We start from the raw sequence: 20,528 nt of genomic DNA on the forward strand, positions 1-20,528 counted from the left end.
TCATCTTAAATAACAGAAGGAATTTCATTATACATACCTTTTCTCTCTGTTTTCTGTGCAGGGATGGAAGATGTGGATGTAGGCAGTTTTGATAAAGTAGATGCTCCATTAGCATCAAAGGATTTCTTTGGCTGGTGATCAGATTGTAGAGAAAATGGACTAGGAGGAACAGTGCTTGGGGTAGCAGTTGGATGAACCACAGGTTTGATGGGATGCTGCACTGGAGTAGAACTACTGTGAGTCTCTGCTCTTGGCAGTCTGTAGTCTCTGTCATTGTGCCTGCTTGTTTGAGATAAAATATTCTGTGGCAGCATACTACTGGCGTCGCTGGAATGCTTGTCTTCCACTTTTGTCAGGATTCCCCAAGTAACGTTGCAAAAAGAAAAAAAGATTAAATTAGAAACTTGTCTAAGACTGCAGTGACTTTTATTAATATTGCTGCACATCAACAACTAGAGCTGATTAAACTGCTTATGATTAAAGAAAGTCCCAAGTAGATCAGCATCAAAAAAGGCAAAACTGGATTCTACTTGCTGACAAAATGCATTTTCTGTGACCTTTGCTTGATTTAGTGTTCCAATTAAACACTGTGTTTTGGTGGAAGGCTTTATAACCACTGTTACAGTCAAGTTAACTTTTGAAGTATCCTAAAAAAGCTAAATCAAAATCTATTATTTCCCTCTTACATTTAGCATGAAGAGATAATTTGTTCCATGTTTCTTTTGTTCACTGAAAATCCTAAACATTGAGTATAATTTAAGTTTCAAATTCTAGCCTTCAAAGAACTCCAAGTCACTCGAGTACTACTACAAAGAATTCCCTTTCAGCTGAATTAATTCACAAGACTATATATTAAATAAGTGACTCATCTGCATTTGTCACACGATTACAGACTTTAAAATACGCTACACAGGGAACATACCAAGCAAACACAGACTGATTCTTTTTATTGATCCTAGTTTTTCACCTGTTACAAAACAAGCAGTTACTGCAATATGCATTTCTGCTTTCTGTAGCATAAAGTATGTTTAGCATACGCAGTATGTTTCAGCATATAGAAAGACAGCCCCTTATAAGTCTCTGTCTTGTCAAGTTCCAAGCAAAGGTGAGGGATAGGGGAAAGGAAATATTAATACTTTGGCTTCTTTGCAAACATCCTGATAACTGTGCTACAAATTCACCCAAACTAGAGCAGCATACAGAAACAATCTCAGTACAAGTATTTCCCTGGAAAAGAAATTGACAAAAGATTAAAGGTGGGTATGAGAAAAAAAAAATAAAACAAACCCAATAACAGAAATTCATAGTCTAGGCAAGGATTTGTTAAGAGTATTGGCATGGTAAAAATATGTTTTTAATAATGTACAAAAGCCTTGGTATCACAGTCCATTAAATTAGTTTGTTATTTTCAGATGTGAAATCAAGGTTTTGGAAAAGACTCCTGCATCGCTGTTTTTAAGTTCAGGCTATGACATTGACAGGTCTCAGTGATCATGACAGTCCAACTATACCATAAACTGTGCAAGTTGTTTACCTACCTATAAAGATAACTAGATTAGACAGTAAAAGCTGCAAAAAAGAGGGCCACCACTAAAGCACTAAGCAAGTGGTGTACTAGTAAAAGCTCAAAGTTATGATAAGGAATAACATTTCAAGAGCTGTCTGTGCTACCCGCTTTGGCCTTTTTAGATAAAAGAAGTGAGAAAAACAGCTAAGGAAAGGCCTTTTTTTAAACTTTTTTTAAGTTTGGAAAAGAAAACGGTAATGAAAACAAGGCAAGAATATATTACTGCAAAAAAAGACACATACTTCCACTGGCAAACCCACTGGCAGCTGTCGCTTGCATCACCTCTCTTCTGTAATCCCTATCTTTTGGAAAACTGTTAACTGACATTTTGCTTGCTTCTTTTTGCCTCTGCTCTCTGGAGAAAAGAAAGCACATGTTAAGAAGGTGCACAGGTGAAATTACATGAGATGAATTAAACTATCCTAACAGCCTGCTGCTACAGATGGTTGTAGGCAAACTCCAGCCGCTGCCTCCTTCACCAGTGCTTGAAGCCCCAGTATAACACTTCAGCTCAATAACAAAGGACCTCCCACCCCCCAAACAAGCAACCACACATCCCACCAAAAAACTAAACCAACCGTACTACCCCCTTCCACTATAGATCATCAAGGGATAAAATAGGTGCCAGAGGTTCTGATAAGGGTAGGAACACAGTAGACTTGGACCAAAATCTTTTATAGCAGTAATCTATTAGATAAGCTCAACTGCTCTTAAATGATCTTAAGAGTATTTGTTATTTATACAGTGAAAACAGACACACACATATACCTTTCCAGCCACTCTTTCGGTTTTTCCCATTGTGAAACTTCTGTTCGGCAGTTATAGTAGTATTTTTTGCCTGAAGAGCTGATGTGTTCAGACCAATCATCCGCAGAATCATAAGCCTTTAAAATACAAAAGGTGTTGGATAAAAGACTACTGGAAAGTTTTAATATACAAATTTAAAAGCCTTCACTATTTTTAAAACTACATGGCATGCTCACATGCACCTGTATCACTGATTTCTATTTATAACATCTCTAAATGCCCACTTCATTTTGCTAGGTAAAGATGTGACCACTACCACCCCTGCTTCATTCTGAAAAATCATATTGTCTTCTCTAGATTTACCAGCAAAGTTCATGGAAAATATTTCTCTCTGTATCTACTTCACTTAAATAAACTAGTGTTTGAAAATTAAAGACAGCTACCTCAAAGCTCTAATGATTCTAAATTAGAACAGTTTTACACAACATAGAAAAACTGCAGCTTGGGTTTAGAGTATTTAAAATACAGATTGATCCTGGAAAACTCAACAAAGCCGGAAATGTACATGCTGTCTGTTTTAGACAAAATAATGGAAATATAGCATATACGAATGGTGCAACACAGGGATGAATGCCAATCACAAATACTCACTGCATCAGAAGTTTTGCTTGGATTATTGCTGGGATTAGAAGAATGTGAATTTGAACTATGAAGAGCACTGTGGTTATGTGAATTTTCTTGTGGAGAGTAACTGGTCCCTGAAGGAAAAAAGAAACACTGTTCACCATGTATGTTTTCAAAGAAATCAACCACTGCAGTCTAAGGAGATAGAAGGGGAAAGGAGAGGGGAGTAGAAAAGGCAAGCTGCCCACAACATGGAGCACAGCATAGTTCAGATGCAGAAGTATTTCAGGAGACCATATGCATATTTCCTTTTTCACACAGCATAAAGCTCACTTTGCCTTTCTAGTTACAATAACGCAGTATGTCCCTCCACTAGTCTTACTCTCAAACCCCATCCCATTACGAATCAACAGGTAGCCTTTTTATTTGTTGATGGTTGGAGAAGTCCTAGAGTATCAATTCAGAAATTAAGATTTTCTCCTCAAGTCAGAAAGTTTAAATAGGCTTATCAACAGCCTACAGTTAGACACACAAAACCAGGTTTTACATTCACTGGAACAATGCTGTTTTCCTAACCCTTTTGACACTACCTGTAACTGGTTCTAGGTACCTATTTCTGTTTGCGCATGTAGATTCATTTTCCTGCACCTCAGTCTCTGCAATATAGATATCAACACCTGAATACCAAAAGCAGCATTTCCCAGGCCACCACCTGCTTCTGGCCTCCCTTAAAACTGTTTCTCAAGGTAACCCAGTTTTCCTCCTACACCATGACAATCCTTGAACAGAAGAGAACAGCTGGGAAATGAGAAGGGATAATTCTCAACACATATTACATTTGTGCCTAAGCTCATCACCATGTATGCCTTAACAGTTCTAATTACAATTAAGCAAGGCCGCCCATTAAACCCTTCACAACCTCATTTTAAATTTCCTGCTTTTAAGACCTTTCATTCCTCAAAAATTTCTAAGCAAGTAAAAACTCTATTACTCTTCATATGATTTCCTCTAAGTTTTGAATGTTCGCATAAATCACACCGAACTATGAAAAATCATTTTTTGCACGTCATTCCAAATACAACACTCTGCCTACTGAGAATTTTCTAAATACCATGGAATAGTACGTTAGATACCATGAGCTTCACATACCATAGAGTGATCTAAATATGAAGTCAAAGTGCTTTGCAGATGGCAAAGACTGTATCTTATGGGAAACTACAACAAAGAACAGGATCTTTGATAAGACTGATAGGCAGGAATAAATGCAGCCATTTTAAATACATATATATTATATTTTTTATGTCTTCTGAGAGCCACATATGCAGAAGATGATTACTAAATGATACAGCATGGTGCAGAATGGGAGAGAGAACACAAAGAGCCTTCTGACTAGACAACAGTTGGCAAAACTACCAGCTCAAACTTCTTCCTCCGCACATCTAACCCTGCAAGTTAGAAAAACTGTCCATCACAAAAGTGAAGAGATATACCATGACTGATCTGTTTAGTACCCTAGAAAAGTTGAAGGCTGATTTGCACACACGAGTTATTGCAACCTGAACCATCAGTAGCCATGAACCTCTTCCTACACTAATGTGGGTAAAGCCATGTCATTCTCTAAGATCTGGGGAGGATGGGATCAAAACAGGTCTTGTTCTCAAATACAGTCTGCAAGACAATTAGTCCTGCACCAAAAGTACCCTGGCATGCTCAGAGCTAGATGAAATGACTTATCCATGGGGGTAACTTAAGCTTGTGAAAAGCAATACTCACATCACATGCTTGTGATGCAAATAAGTAACAAGATGACATGACATTACATGTTATGTTAGTAAATTCCAGAATTTAGACTATGATATACATTAAAAAAACCCCACACATTTAGTTTCCCATAATGTATGCAAGTATATCATAATGACAAGCATGTACTCCTCAATCAGACACACGAGTCTTGGTTGTTTGTCATTATTTACTATACCCTCCCAAACTCTGAGATCATAATTTTTTTTTCATGTATTCCTGCCTAATGAACACATATTAGCTCATTTCTCATTCTGTAAGGTAAAATCAACTCCCTTTTTAAAGGAAAAAACAAGATGAAAATCTACCAAATGGCGTGTTTGAACAGCTTTGTTATTCATCACTTCAAAACTTCACAACACCAATGTAGTTAATTTACTGCAAACCCATACCATGGCTGAAGTAAAATTACACTTTGTTCAGAGTACTCAAGACACAGTTGGGGTTTTTTAAACACCACAGTGGTCTAAATACACTGTCACAGTAAATCCACCACACATTTTACAAACACGAATAACAGCCAACACCACAAGCATTAAGTCAACAAAATTCTTTAAAGCAAATACTACCCATACCATAAGCAAACCCCTCACTAAGCAGACTTTACCCCCCCCCCCCCCCCCCGAGTCTAACAGCTCAGCAGCATCCCCCCCCACTATTTCACACTTCCCTGCCGTGCTGGTTCCCAGCCCCATCACTGAGTCACAAGGCACCTCAGAGGAGTGAATGCAGAGTGGCTGCAGCAGTCACACCCACCTACAGCTGGCCCCAGCAGTAGAAATGCCTACTTACGCAGCAGCTTCATAAGGAGCACTGGGCCTCTCCACAAGGAACTGCAGTCCTCCTTAGCAGAATTCCCAGGCAGCATGTTCATGGGCTTGACCTCAGTCAGAAATCCTGCCCTACTCGAGCTCGCCTCAGCTGCATAAAAACTGCTCACAGCTGCTCCAGCAGTACCAGCTGCCTCAGAAAGCCATGTGGGCTTTCACAAGGGCCAACCAGAAATACATACCCAGTGGTGTCTAGGACAATTACACAGAGTAATTACAAGTGCAGGTTCAGCCCCACACCTCCATTTTATGCATAATACCACTTTATGTTTGGATAAATATCCAAACTCTAAGGGAATGAGCATGCAAAAGGGCTGCCAAGCTGATGTTTGCTGTTGGGAAACTTCCAAGACTGAAGCAGATGATCCTCTGGAGAACAAGATTTTTAGCCACTTCATGCAAGTTAAGTGCTTAAAGATCATATACAAACATCCAAAACCATGTCACCAAATTAACCACATACTAAAACCTTCAGTACAAGGTGGGACATACTTGCACAGCAGTCACCTAGGAATTCTGACAACCCAGCCAAGCAAGCACTGCCAGCTCAGTATTTGTCAGGGGAAGTTGCTAGAGATCTTTAAAAGGCCACCAAGTTAAAATGGTATGCAGACAGCAATCCACAAGTGGAGGTCTATTCCAAAAGAAGAATATTCCTCTTATTTGTAAGCTAGCTTTCACCCTTAGCAATACCTAACCCTGAGTCATTTAAAGGTGGCTATGACTTGCTATCAGCTCTGTGTCTCCCAGCTGCATGTCTGGCAAAACAGATCATGAGAACAGGATCTCTAAGATTAGTCCATATCCCAGAAAAAGGCCTGATAAGGTAGACAGTACACTATTGACTCCCTTGATGCACTTCTCATGGTTTCCTCTCACAGTTAAGACATTCCTTACTAGTCCCACTTTATTCAAGAAAGAGGGACAAAAAGACTTGTTTTAAAAATCCTTATTAGCATAACTTAAGACTTAGCAATTGCAAATACACTTCTATGATGCACCATAGGGAAATTTATACTGTGTTATAAATCCTCCAACTCAGTTACAGAACTCCCCATGGAAATGTTTACTGCACCATCACTGTGCATGACTTTCCTCAGCTTAATCATTATTTTGGAAGCAGCTGAATCTGTATAGAGCTACCCCTAACTGGAAGGTGGCCAAGAAGGGCATTGACACTACGATTCTATAAAAATATAGTGGTACAATCACATAACCAAGCCTTCACTAACACTGTCTCTAGTGAGGAACACGTCATAGGACAAGGTTAAATTATCATGACTATCTTCAAGTCTTTCAAATGAAAATTTTATCTTCCTCACTAAAGAATGAAAACCAGCAGAAAGCACAAGAAGCATGAATCTGGGAACCAATTAAAAAAGAGGCTGTGACTTTATGCCTACCACAGATTTGAGATTCTGCCACACCAAGACTCACTTCAATGTTTCTGTTAGTTTCCAGATTCAAAGTGCTGAATCGCAACAAGGGTTCGAATTGCAACAAGGGTTCAACACTATGCTGGACTTTGAAAACAAGATATAACACTGAAAAGAAAGAAGAGTATTCCTTTTTCAACATAGTCAACTTTCTCTAGTAATCATCACATTTAATTAATCTCTCAATTAACACTTCAACTCTGTAAAATTAAGGAAAGTTGAATTCTGCTTTAGCTCAGGATCAGATTGCCCTAATAAAGTAACTGTTTTCTCTCCCTTCTCCCCTGCTTTCTTTCAAGAACAAGCTGAAACTCCTTCCTTTCCAAAACCTATACACCTACGCAAGTAACTACAGCATCCACGTGTACCCAGCTAAACCAGATCTCTTTGCTACTTGATTAGAAGGGTCAAATACATTCCACACCATCCTCTGACATCCAAGTGTCTTAGCCTAAATAAAACTTTTTGGTGCATGACATTATACAGTATTACTAAAAAATTTCAAACTCAAATCTTCAAAAGGTAACTCTAATTCCAGATATATCTACAAAAGATCTACAATCCAGATTAGCAAGCAGTAAACAACAAGAAAAAAAACTATTTTTCATCCTCTTCAAATATACACTTGAGAAACTAGACAGCAAATTTACACACTCCCACTTACACTCAAGATTCAAGCTAGACACAAACAGTAAGATTATAGTATTTGCCATATTAGTGTTACACCATACAACAGTTAACTTCAGACAATCCAACACAGAACATTTATGTTTCCTTTTCAGTCATATACCTTATTAATATCCTCACTCTCCCTTAGTCCATAATAAAAAGTGTCAGTGCAGATAATACAAATGTGAGTTCACAAACGCTTACCAGCTGGACCAGAAGCATGAAAAATGCTCCCTAGCAGTAACGAGTGCTGCAGCTGGTACCTGAAGGCAGTCCCCCCATTCAATCCCTCCAGAAAGATAAGGAATTTGGGAAGAGCTCTAAGAGAGTCACGTTTTCTGTGCCCATAAAAAGCAAGGAAGTTCATTCCACCTGTTTCAACTCCATACACACTGTTCTATGACTCCACATTCCACCTCTTAGCTGATACGCAATTAATTCAGTAAACCAGACAGTACTAGAACCTGAACTTCCTCAAAAGAACAAATACTGACCAACTGAGATACACTAAGAATTTGTTAACAGAGTGTCCTGGGTTCAGCTGTAGCAGTTATTTTTCTCCTTCTTCGTAGCTGGTGCAGTGCTGTGTTTTTGACTTTAGCCTGAGAACAGTGCTGATAACACCGATGTTTCTTAGTTGTTGCTAAGTAATGATTACCCTAATCAGGGACTCTTCAGTCTCATGCTCTGCCAGCGAAAAGAGGCATCGAAAGCCAGGAGGAAGCAGAGACAGGACACGTGACCCAAACTAGCCAAAGGGGTATTTCATACCACAGCATGTCATGGCCGGTATATAAACTGGGAGGAGTTACCCAGAAGGCCCATATCACTACTGAGGTCAGGCTAGGTATCAGTTAGCGGGTGGTGAGCAGTTGTATTCTCTCCCCTTGTTATTTCCCTTATTATTATGATTGGTGGTAGTAGTAGTAGTTTTGTATTGTACCTTAGTTACTGGACTGTTCATATCTCAACCAGTGGGAGTTACACTCTTTCGATTCTCCTCCCATACCCCTTGGAGGTGGGGTGGGGGTGAAGAAGAAGGGGAGGAGTGAGCAAGCATCTGCAGGGTTCTGAGTTACCAGCTGGCCTTAAGACACGACACAGGAAACAGCAAGATAGTTTTTGGTATTGAAATGTCATGGTGATAACTATTTAAAGAGTTGTTTAAACAGAAAATTATAGAAACTTAAACTAAGATAAGCCTAAATTGAAACCTCTAAAGTGTCTTCCAACTAACGTCTTTGTTACTTCAGTGCAAATCTTTCGGCAGAACAATTTCTGAAGTTCTACATATGGGAGGAGAAAGAGTAATATAATAGGAACACAATACCCAATGTCTCAGCAGTAACTGACCAGCCTATCACGGCCATTTTTATTTGCCACATGTAAAAATGCATTGAAATAAAAACTTGCAATTTTTCTAGCAGAGCAATGGCCTCAGAGAACACACCAACTGAGCAGTAACATCTTCCAGAAGTTCATAACAAAGTTGAATACATAGTGTTCTGCCAAAAGAAAGAAAATCTAACCTCATCACTGTACTGCCCAACCACCCAATTACATATTCATTATGGCCCCCAAATAAATGTTTTGTACCCATTAACAAGTAAGCTCTATTGAGCAAAAAAGCCTCATTTCCTCTCCTGCTCTCCTATCATATTGTGTATCCAGGACAGCAAAGCCTATACTGTTATGCAGTGTTTGATTCACAGCATAATTGTCTCAACATAAAGAAGTTTTCATCTTTATCTCCAAGTTATCATTCACACAAAATTTCACAGAAAGTAGTCCAAAATGTTAGTATAAATAGACCAAGAGTTGTACATATATGGAGTGGGATAAACAACCATATAGAACTTTTCTTCTAAAGTCAGAGTAAGAAAATGACACCTCAAGAAGGAAAAGACAGGAGCAGTAAACTAGTGAAAGTCAAGGACTCTTTATCATTTTACTAATTCAATACTCAAAGAATGCCAAGGTACTATTAAAATGAAAAGGATTAGCTTCAAATTTTTATCTTACAAATTGCATAATGCAACAGTATTTTGTTTTTTTTGCTGTCTTCTGCTTACATTTTTATTTTTGATATCTGCTCAATTTATTTAAAAAACTAAAGTTTAATTTTATGGCAAACAGTACAAACTGCTCTAGAAAGAAAACTAGTTATCTGCCTGTTAAAAAGGAAAGCAAGAGGCAGTAATAAAAAGGCTCAAATCAAATTCAACTTCTGAGCTCTCAATCACCCAGCAGCTAACAGGCAGACAGTATTCCCAGAGCTGTACGTCAGCATGAATGGACATAACAGCTTGAGTTATCCTCACTGGAAGAACAGATACAAACTGTTATTTGCCCAACCATTCCCTTTCTTTTTTTCTCCTTTCCCTGTTACAGCTGCAGCAAAATAGTTCCCATAATTCTAGGGCTGTCTTCAGCCCACATCCCCGTATTTCTAAGAAATCACTTTTCAACTTAGAAAACTATCAGGTTCACTGAACAAGGTCTACTGAATCCACTGAGTTTCTGTAAGATCCAATGCTCAAATTTCCCAAGTCGTAGCCTAAAGGGATGAAATATGCACACTCTAGACAAATCCCTACCTTCTTCTTAAAAGAAAATCAGTATACTGGCAAATTTCTTGATATCTCAATCATTAAAACAAAAATAAGCGAAAGACTGGACAAATAATTTTATAATTACCTATGGAAATGTTTATTGCTGAAGATCAGTAAGCAATACCATTTGAAAGAACTGGCCTGTTTCTTCTGAATTAAGGCAAATTCCAACCAGCTTGTAAATATTTCTGGTAAGTCTCAAAGGTTACTGAAGTAGATACTTTAAAGCAAATTGAAATCTGTAAGTTAAATTAAGGTGAAATTCAGAACTATATGTAGAGAACAAATCCTTCAGATTTACTATTTACTCCCTTTGGGTTCAGGTCACCTAAATAAAAACAAATGCTAGCCACCTCCCCCATAATGTTTCACATCTCTATTTTACCTATCTTATTTGAGATCAATTGATTTGAAAGACCAGCTTAAGCAATTCAACCCATGAAAAATAAGAAGTACCACCATGAACTTCAGCAACAGAGTCATATTCCTACCTCTCTAGCTCATGGCCCAAGAAGATCTCTCAGTGTGTTAACTAAAAAACCCCCTGCTAAGGCATTTTCTTTTTCATCTTGCAACACTTCACGCATTGTCACATTTGTACTGAATGGGACACTCCTCTAAAAAGAAACTACAGGTAGCTGACAAACAAGCCAAAGTATGCTTTCATTCTCAACTCTAGCTCAGAAAACATTAACATATTTAAAACAGCATAACCTTTTAATTATGACAGACAAGAAGTGTTAAAGTGACAGCCAAACTAATAACCTTTATTACAAACTAGTGATGTTTTAATTCCAGCATAGATCAGCACAGCATATGGGCAATAGAATAGATGAAATTTCCTCCCTTCCAAATCCTCCCCAGCAATACACCATGAAACCAAATAAACAGCTCCCCCATGAACATACAGTACTAGAAGACTGAAGTTTGGCAAAAGAAGTCTAACAGCATCTGCACTATCTGACCTCAGGCAACAATACTCTACAATCCAGATAAACTCAGACTAAGCAAAAGACTGTCTGCCACTGTTTCAGGCCTCAGATTGGTCCAATACCTCCTCAAAACATAACTCCACTACATAAATACAGCAAGAAAGGTGTGAACAGGATTTCAGGTTATGTCAGATAAAGAGAGAAACTGTTTGCTTTAATAGAAAACTGTGTAAAACTATATTCAGTGCACGTGGCAAAAACAAAACAACAAACAACCAAACAAAACCCCAAAACATTTCATTTGTCAGATCTCCTGAATCACTATTTCTACCATCACTGATATACATTAAATATCAGTAGATGGTTTCAATTTTACGAAGTTTTTTCCTCTCAAAATCCAAGAAAAACTAGAGAACTCAAGACACTTCTAAGCAATGTTATTCTAAAATTATTACCATTAGGCACATGCTCAAATGCTTTCTGAAAGTGAGGCTTACAGGTTACTAAAACTGAATAAGCAAACCCCTTTACCTTAGCCGGGGAAGGTGTGACAGTTTTACTTTTCATTCAAGGAGCTTCCTAAAGAACATAAACCTAATACACTGGAAGACACACTGATGTTTAACAACATACACATCAGTGAGATAAGACAGAAACTGCTTGAGTGCAGACATTTTCCAAAAAGGAGGTATTCCAATGTTTTAAGATTACAAGTAGCACAGTAATACTATAAAAGAGTGATAGACCAGAAACTGGTCATCACTGACAAAGTCTGTAAAAGTTAGAGGTCATGCAAAACAATTTCTGCTTACAAAGGAGGAAACAAAGTGGCCAGAACACAGCTCAGACTACTACTTCTTTTTCTATGTACAAACAGCACCAAATTAGTACTCCCACTCAGCAGCTTCAACCAATTAAGCAAGGTATGACAACTTAATCTCCCTCACAAAATCCTCTGAGCAAAAAATAAGATTAAACAAGAACAAAGGCATGTTGTTCAGTAACTCTCGATTTTCATGTTTTAGGGGTAGTTTCCTGGGGACAAAGAACTTTCAGATGAGGATTCTGTGAATACAGTATTACTTACAAATTAAGTTCCAGTTTAAATTAAGGAAGATGAAGATGCAGCTTCTTCTGAACATAGGTAGGGCTATGCAGTGACAAACGCTTGCAACCGTAATCCAATCCTAGAAGTTTCCTTCATTTCAATTATCACTCAGAATAAACAACTCTACAAGTACATTGTGTTGTAAACTGATTAAAAAAGGAGTCTCTATTACCAGACACTACAGTAAAGCTGTATAAGGTTAGTCACAGACATGATTAATACACTTACATCCTTAATAATAAGGCTGTAGCAGAATCAATACCTAACTATATTAAAAAAACAGGCAAGAACAAAAAAGACACTGTATCTAATTTCTTAAATGTATCTTAAAAATATTTACTGAAAACTAATATCTCAAGATACATCAAATTTGACTACTAAGCATGTTCAATTCTAGTTTTATTTTGTAAACTAGCACAAGAAACTGTTATTCATTCTCCAGTTACTTAATAACCATATCTAACAAGAACCAAACTCCACTTCAATACAAGACCACTGCTTAAATGCTACTAATATTTGCAAGTTGAAGAGAACTTTGCTTCTCTTCTAAGACTGTAACAATGACCATGAAATTTTTAGTAACTCATCACAAATGAGCAAGCTAAATTGAAAATATTTATTATTAGAAGCAGCAATTGCTCAATAAACTTTTACATGATAGCTTGTGAAATGATTAGGCTTTGACAAACTACTCTTTCAGTTCAGGACATACTATGACACATATTTATTACAGCACAGAGATGCAACAAATGTAAGGATTTTAATTTTATGCTTATTTACTCAACTGGGAATCATTTTTTAAAATATGAGATGCTAATAGCATTCTGAAAAAAAGCAGTGAAAGCCATTTATGCAACACAGTTCATTATAAAAATCAAACACTGGCTTGGGGTTAGAGCATGAGGGGGTGCAGCCAGTAAAGACTGACATATGGATTAATATATATATAGTGTTGTGGTTTTAATATGACATTCACAGCCTTAGTTTCAGGCTGGATGCTTAGCCTGGCTTAGTAAAGATACTGCACAACAAAATTTTCAAGTATATACAGCACAGTAGGTGACAATTCTTCCCTCTCCCCATTAAGTAATTTTTTAAAATATTCTTAAAATTCAACTGGTCTTTCCTGGAGTTTCCTTACTAGAGTAAATTATGGCTCTCCACAAAATCTAAAGTTATGTTTACAAACTGAAAATCTATTGCAGATTTGTCTGGTTGCCCAAATGTCTCATTTCAGGAAGATCACATTATTTCTTCTACTAAATCAAGTAGAAATAGTGTTCTTTCAAAAGAAATGAGTGGTTTTGAAAATTAAGTCTTTGTTCACCTGTCAGTGGCAGCTGTCTAAATGAGCAAACTGCTCAAACTAGAAGAGATCTGAACTCCCACTGATGTTAGTCAGGGGGGACACCTGGCCTGAGCACACTATCATCCAGAACTTAATTACGTGAAATAAACACAACAGGAAAAAAATAGGTAAAGCACACTATCTACTTTGTACAGAAGAGTTTATGCACAGAAGTACATTATTTATATATGCCTTAATAAAGAAATATTCTTTTTTCCCCCCCACACTTGGGAGTGAACAGGTATGTTTGAAACATAATAGATGAGATCAGCATAATTTCCTTTCCTCATTTTTGCTACTGACAGTTATGAATAATTTATAACTCTGTTACTCTAACAGGGTCAGAAACAAATCTACCTAGTAAAACACTTAGGAAGACTGTTGCTTTGGAGGATGTAAACCAGCATGATATTTAAGAAATCTACGAAACGAAGGGAGAGGAAATAATCTCTGTAACTGGGGTGGAGCTGTAAGTATTCCTTCTTAAAAATATTTTCAGAAAGCCTGACATGCCTAAATATAGCAGATATCTATGATAATATGGTGAAATATAGAATGTTTCTCTTAAAAAAAAGCTTAAGAAAATTAATCTTAGAGGGATACTGAAATTCTTACAGCAACAGATGTAACAGGTCTGAACAGGGGACAGGAGGGGTTTTTGAAAAGTTTAACTACGTTGAGATCTTTTCCATGAGCAAGTGTCAATACTAGCAATTTAATACAACAACCTAGTTTGAATCTAATGAAGTCTAATAGTAAAATGGTCATTTCATTTTTTCAAATTATGTTTTCTTTTAACAAAGAGGCTGTCCTTCAGATTTCTCAGAACAAGCAGAAAGATTAAAGAACACTGCTCTCAAAACTAAAATCACTGAAATCTCAAGTCCTTATGAAAAGTTAGAGTAAACCTGAAGCTCCCACTCCACTAGGTCAGAAATTAATCAAGTTTTTACATAAAAAGTGCATTTTAGCAAATATTTTTAAGTATTAGCTGACTGCATTTTTTTTTTCTGCAGAAATTAATGTGCATTTTCACAGTTTATCTTTTCACAAGCTTTTCTCTGGTAGGCAGCTTCTCAAACAAAACTGTACAGAGTAATGACAGTGCCAGTTTTGAAATACACTCTCCAATGCAAAAAAGCAAGCGGTAGCAAAACCAACATGCATGGTATTTGGGATTAAAAAATACATATAAGCAGGACACATTTATTTTCTCCCTCTTAATTTATCAAAGCAATTCAACATCATTCCCCTTTCAGGACCCAATAGGAGGGAACATCCATTCCAGTAGCTGAGCTCTATAAACATGTCAAAGGAGGCATGCCTCCAAGCTCTACTCCATCCCACAGAAACACAGCTGCATGTGGAGTTTTAATCACCTGCCCATGAGGAGGCACAGATGAGCCATTTTCGTTTACCCTTTGAGTAGTTCTGTCAACTCTCTAGAAGTCAGAAAATGGTAAGAAGGAATTTTATGTTAGCAAATAAACTGTACCCAAAAAACAATAAACACTAGCACAACTGCCAACCTGCACTAACTTGATAGTACGAATTTCCTGAGCCACAAAATCATATGCCTTCAATCACTGCCTCCTAAAAACAGAGAAGGTATGAACTAATTAAACACTTGCAGCTAACATTTTCTAACCAAATATATAAACACATGAAATAATGTGTCTTCATAACATACAGCTTTTCCTGCATTTTTAAAAACATATCACAAACATACTAAAAATAGCAAAATGCAATTTTACAAATTTATTTTAAATTCCTTTATAATTTCTCCATACTAAGAAACTGTACTAGATCAGCCATGATCAGGCTTTACTATTATCATTACTGGTTTTGTTATTATTATTAAAAGTGTTAGAATTCCTGCAAAAAGGATCTGACATATTTCCATTCAATATTGGCTTATTTACGATTTAAATTAAACTAGTTTAATCTTTATATAAGCAGAAGTAACCTAGTTTATCCCGCTTCTTATCTCATCCTGTAGCCATCTTGGTCTACAAGCCCAGATCTGCTTCTTACATTCATAGCCAAAGTTAAAGCCAAGGACAAGGAATCAGAAACATGGATAGCAAGAAACTGGATACCACTGTCAAGCCCTCGCCCTATGTCTGATTAGCCTCTCTGCTTCCTCAATGGTCATAACAATTTACATGAAAAATATCCAGATAGGTCAGCAGACTTCATATGGAGGTAAGGGAAAAAAAAAAAAAAAAGCTGATTACAGTTTCATTTGGTTAATTCATTGTGTAGCTTGGCTTTACTGTCTTTTTGAAAGCAGTCCTGTCAAAAACTGTTGACTATTTAAAGGAAAGCTTTATTTTATACATGTTGCAAGTTCTTTATGCCTATGGCATGACTTTTCAACAAGTTCTGCAAGACACAATAATTTTTTTTTTGAGTGAAAACGTCTTTATCAGAATTCAGAAGATTCTAAATGTTTTAAATCTTAGTACACTTAAGCTAAAACCTTAACTGTAGTAAAAAAGAAGAAAAGATGTGGAAACAGAAATAACAGAATTTGATAAACTTAATTCAGCTTTTAAATGTAATCCCATGCTTTAATGGGAGAAAAACCCCAAGGTCTATAGTTTCATCATTCTCTAAATTCACATTATCCTGTATAAGTATGATCCACAGACAACAAGTTCAAGGAGTACAGCACTTCTCTATCACAAAAAGAAATACTTATCTACATAAGCTATCAGTTACTCTCCAACTTTCATATTCACAAATTTAACTTTGAAATCAAATGTATGCTGGGATGTGGGGGAAAGGGGAGCAGGGAAGAGAAAGGCCTTATTAACCAGTCTAAAACAAGCATGTCAACCTTTCTGTAACAAGTTCTTCTGGCAAAAAAAAAACAAGACATTTAAGACATTTACATTCTGTCATATGCAAGTTCTGGAAATCTAAAGCAGCAAAGCAATTCCAGGATACTCAAGACAGATACCATTTACCTAGATGAAGCTGTGGTCAACAAACTACAATCCAATCTGGTAAACCTATAGACCAATGGAAAACATCAAAAGCCTGCATTAAAGTGGAAGCGTGCAATCATCTTTGAATACACTCTACATTCTAAGTCTGGTATAAGTTGTACTGAACTTGAGAAAAATTTTGAACAGATTAGATGGTGAGAAATGTCAGAGATCAGATCACCTAGATTGTATTCAATCCTAAAAAGAGTTTAAGATAGCTAGCTACTCCTGAAAATAAAAGTAAGCACTGATAAAACAAACAAGACTTAGAATTGCACCAGTGCAGCAGGCACCTGTGAATACTGAATTCTATTGCCAATAAATCGTAGTGCCACCTGATCCTACAACAGCGGTCAAATCAACATGCTCTCAGCGACTGAAAATCCTACAACCCAGTATGAAACACACTCACAGGGGTTTATCACAGGAGTACTACTAACAAAGTTAATTTTAACACCTTTCAGCCTGAAGTCTACCAATCTACACTATTTAAACTAGAAATATTAATATTACTGTTTTATCTATCAGTGGACCTCTGATCAGCAAGTTCACCTTTCTGCATGAAACAAACCTTAGAAAATTGTCTTTAGTCATCCAGTTTCAAAACTTCCACCCCTCCAAAAATCATCACAATAAGTCACTCTGATTCTTAACAACAATCTAAAACAGTGCCAAATTTCTATTATCTGAATATTCAGATTAAGATACCTGGATTTTGCACCTTTGCTACATTCAAGAACTTATAAGTATGCCACTTGTTTTTCCTGTAATTATTAATCAAATAAACCCCTGCTGTTTTCTCTGTAACTATACCAAGAGCTCTTCAAATCTTTCTTAATGCACAAATTTCAGCTGAAGTCATTTTCTTGCATCTTCTCTGAACTTTGAGAAGTTGAGCTCTTGCAACTTTACAAACTGTGAGAATCAAGACAGAGACTCTACTACAGTAGCTGACATATTAGCACTAGGAGGTAATCACTCCAGTCCTATTTGATATTCCCTGATCATATATCCTTTCTGGCTAACAGTGCTCTCAATATTTATGCTTTTAATTATGTATGAATTTCATGCTTGTTTTAAGAGCCACTGCTTTGCACAGTATCTACTTTCAGTAAAAGTAAAGTCTTGCACTCTTTCTGGAACTTTTTACACAGTGGACTACTTTCACATGCCCTGTAGATGAATTAGCATTTTCACTTCTGCATAACTTGGCTAGCTCTCTACTAGTGAACAGTTGTTATTATTTGCCATTCAGTCTCACATTACTCATAGTATATGAATGATCCTACAATTTCTTCCTTGGAGACAAAAAATATTAGTACTTAGGTCCAAGAGCAAACCTACACACATTCAGCTCATTTGATGATCACAAGGGTTATACTTTGGGGACTTATCCATTACCAGTTTTTGATCTATAGAACATACCGTGTAAACAATGTTGTCTCGGTTAAAAGATCTCAAAATACTTTATTCAGTGGCTAAGAATCACCTATTTCATGTCTATCCAAAAGAGCAGGTCATAGAAGTTAGTCTATCAGAAAATGAATGGCAAAAGTTCAGACAGAAAAAAGATCTCCTGAGTATTTCTGCTGCCCCTCAGACACTGGTAATTTAGCTCTAGAAACTAACTGTTCTTATTTCTGACATCCTTGCCCATGTCACGAAGCTCTATAATAGTGCGTTACGTCTCTCTGGTTTTATTGGTTGGGGATTTTTTTTTTGAGTGATGACAAAAGCAGGATATTAACATTTTCATCATACCTCTGCTGTAGAAACAAAGTAAGTTATATTTTAAAACTGTGGCAGAAAAAAATTATTTGACATTGACAGACTGCTCCTTTGCAACTCTTCTCATTACAATAGTCACACTAAAGAACAGAATTATCATCCCAAAGTAGTGTGGGGCCTAACCAACAAAGGTCCTTAGGCCTCTTGTTTTCCATTCATTTCAAACAACTGCATGCTGCATGCACAGAAACATAAGTCAAGGCCACAAAAGCTTACCAGACATCTCTTACCCCATCTGATAAAAACAGTGAATAATGGAGTCTCTTGTCAGTCAACTGCTCAAAAAATGTACCTCCCCTTCCAGTAACTTGGAGGGCAGACTCTCCAAGCGGGCATTATTCTTGAGTACTGCTTCAGGATTCTACTTCTGATCAGTAGGCAAGTACAATCTATGGCTTAAAACACACATCCCGCTTCACAAGCTTGAAAGTTGGCAGAAAAATTAGATACTGCCAAGAGGTAAAAGGAAGGATTTGAAACCGTGTGTAGGAGAATTCCAGCCTATTTTACCATCTGGTTTTGTTTTGGGTTTCTTTTGTTTTTTGCTGTTGAAGGTCTGAGAAAAACCTTCTGCAGCAGGAAAACAGGTGAATATCAGATTCAAGAGATGTCTGAATAATTTAGAAAGTGTTTAAAAATTACAGACTCAGCAATCTAATTCAGAAGCTTTCTCCAGAAAATGATGCAATTTTGTACTCTATATATTCATTACCATAGACTTTCCACTTGTGCCAGATGAATAAAATTCAAAAGACTGTTTCACAAAGCAACACTTCCAACAAAAATTTCAATAAATAAAAGTTTTAGCATGTATTTCTAAGATTAATCCCTGTGCATACAACTGCAGGCAGAAAGCTGTCACTTCAGAATAGGGATAAAATCTGGTAAACCATAATTGCTCCAGTTAGTATTTTTTTTAGTAGGCAAATGTACTGAAGGGATATTCATGTCAAAATCTAGACATCAACACACTGCATGATTAGGCTAGTGCTTTCCCATGGAAAACCACACACTATTTTAATAATAAAAAAAAAAAAAAAACCACCGAAAACTGCACAAAATGTGTAAAGCAATCAAAAGAAGCCCACAACTAAACAGCAGTCTTTTACTATTAGCAAAATATTACTGAAATGAAGGAACAGCTAATGAACTTATATGCGTTTTCCAGGGTAGTTTTATTGTTAAAAGATGGGAAGTCTGTTAAAGGCCTTCAAGAAAGGAAACAATCTTCTAACACTGAAGTTACAGCAGGGAACACCTGAAGTCAAGTACAACAAAGTTTGGTGATCCCTTCAAAATCCAAGAGAAAACATTAAGAGGACAACAATCTTACTCAGTCTAACGAAATGCTGCTCTCTTGTCAAGCATTATATTTAAGTCCAGAAAGGATTCATTTTTACACTACAACAAACTACTGACAAAGGATAAGCCTAGAAGCATCAGTGTTGACAACAGACTTTCACTGCCAGTACAATTTTTTCTCTGTAATTGAGAGGTTTTTGCCTGGAAGTGTCTAGGCATTTGCATAAAAACCTGACTTCATAAACAAATGTAGTTAACACTGGAATTTGGGTGCCATTAAATTACTATTTTAAACAGCGAAGTTATCAGTGTCACCTCTCAGCCAAAACAGACACAGAGCTTTCTTTTACCAGTCCTGCATAGTTTTAACAGTATTTGGCTTACACAATACTTCATATAGGATAGGTAGATACGGCAAGGAAACCAAATGTAAACTGTTAATGAACTGTGTTTCTTTTCTTAAAAAGCAGCCATGTCCCAGACAGTATTAAGGAAGTACCTTTAATTAGGGACCATTAGAGAATAATCACAGTAAAAAAAGCTATGTAATTTACAAACTGCCACCTTTACTATGGCCTAGGAGCAGGCAGCTCATCTGAAGAAAATATATTTCATTGCTGCTTTTTGCTTCAGAAAAGCAACCCAAAAGTACAAATTTAATAGGCTGTATATTCCATTTCAGAGGCTAGAAGCATACGTTAAGAAAGCGTGACACTAAGTAAAAATCATTCCCTTATGACTTGCTTATGTGCCAAAGACAAGCAAATTTAAC

At 36.9% G+C, this 20,528-nt stretch overlaps 1 protein-coding gene across 5 annotated transcripts in view; it reads right to left on the minus strand.

The window, feature by feature from the left end:
* The window catches only part of WAC (WW domain containing adaptor with coiled-coil), a 59,287-nt gene that overhangs the window by 30,852 nt on the left and 7,907 nt on the right, over window positions 1-20,528 (minus strand). For all 5 annotated transcript variants that reach the window (XM_061350985.1, XM_061350993.1, XM_061350976.1 and 2 more), the window contains 4 exons: window positions 2,966-3,072; window positions 2,336-2,451; window positions 1,810-1,922; window positions 38-346 (listed from right to left, as the gene is read on the minus strand). In XM_061350985.1, the coding sequence (XP_061206969.1) occupies window positions 38-346; window positions 1,810-1,922; window positions 2,336-2,451; window positions 2,966-3,072 (645 nt within the window). The remainder of the gene's footprint in view (window positions 1-37; window positions 347-1,809; window positions 1,923-2,335; window positions 2,452-2,965; window positions 3,073-20,528) is intronic.

Source organism: Neopsephotus bourkii, unplaced genomic scaffold, assembly GCF_033783945.1.
Source record: "Neopsephotus bourkii isolate Nb327-2 ecotype Australia unplaced genomic scaffold, CSIRO-AGI_Nbou_v1 NB_53, whole genome shotgun sequence".
In the NCBI taxonomy this organism is placed as follows: Eukaryota; Metazoa; Chordata; class Aves; order Psittaciformes; family Psittacidae; genus Neopsephotus; species Neopsephotus bourkii.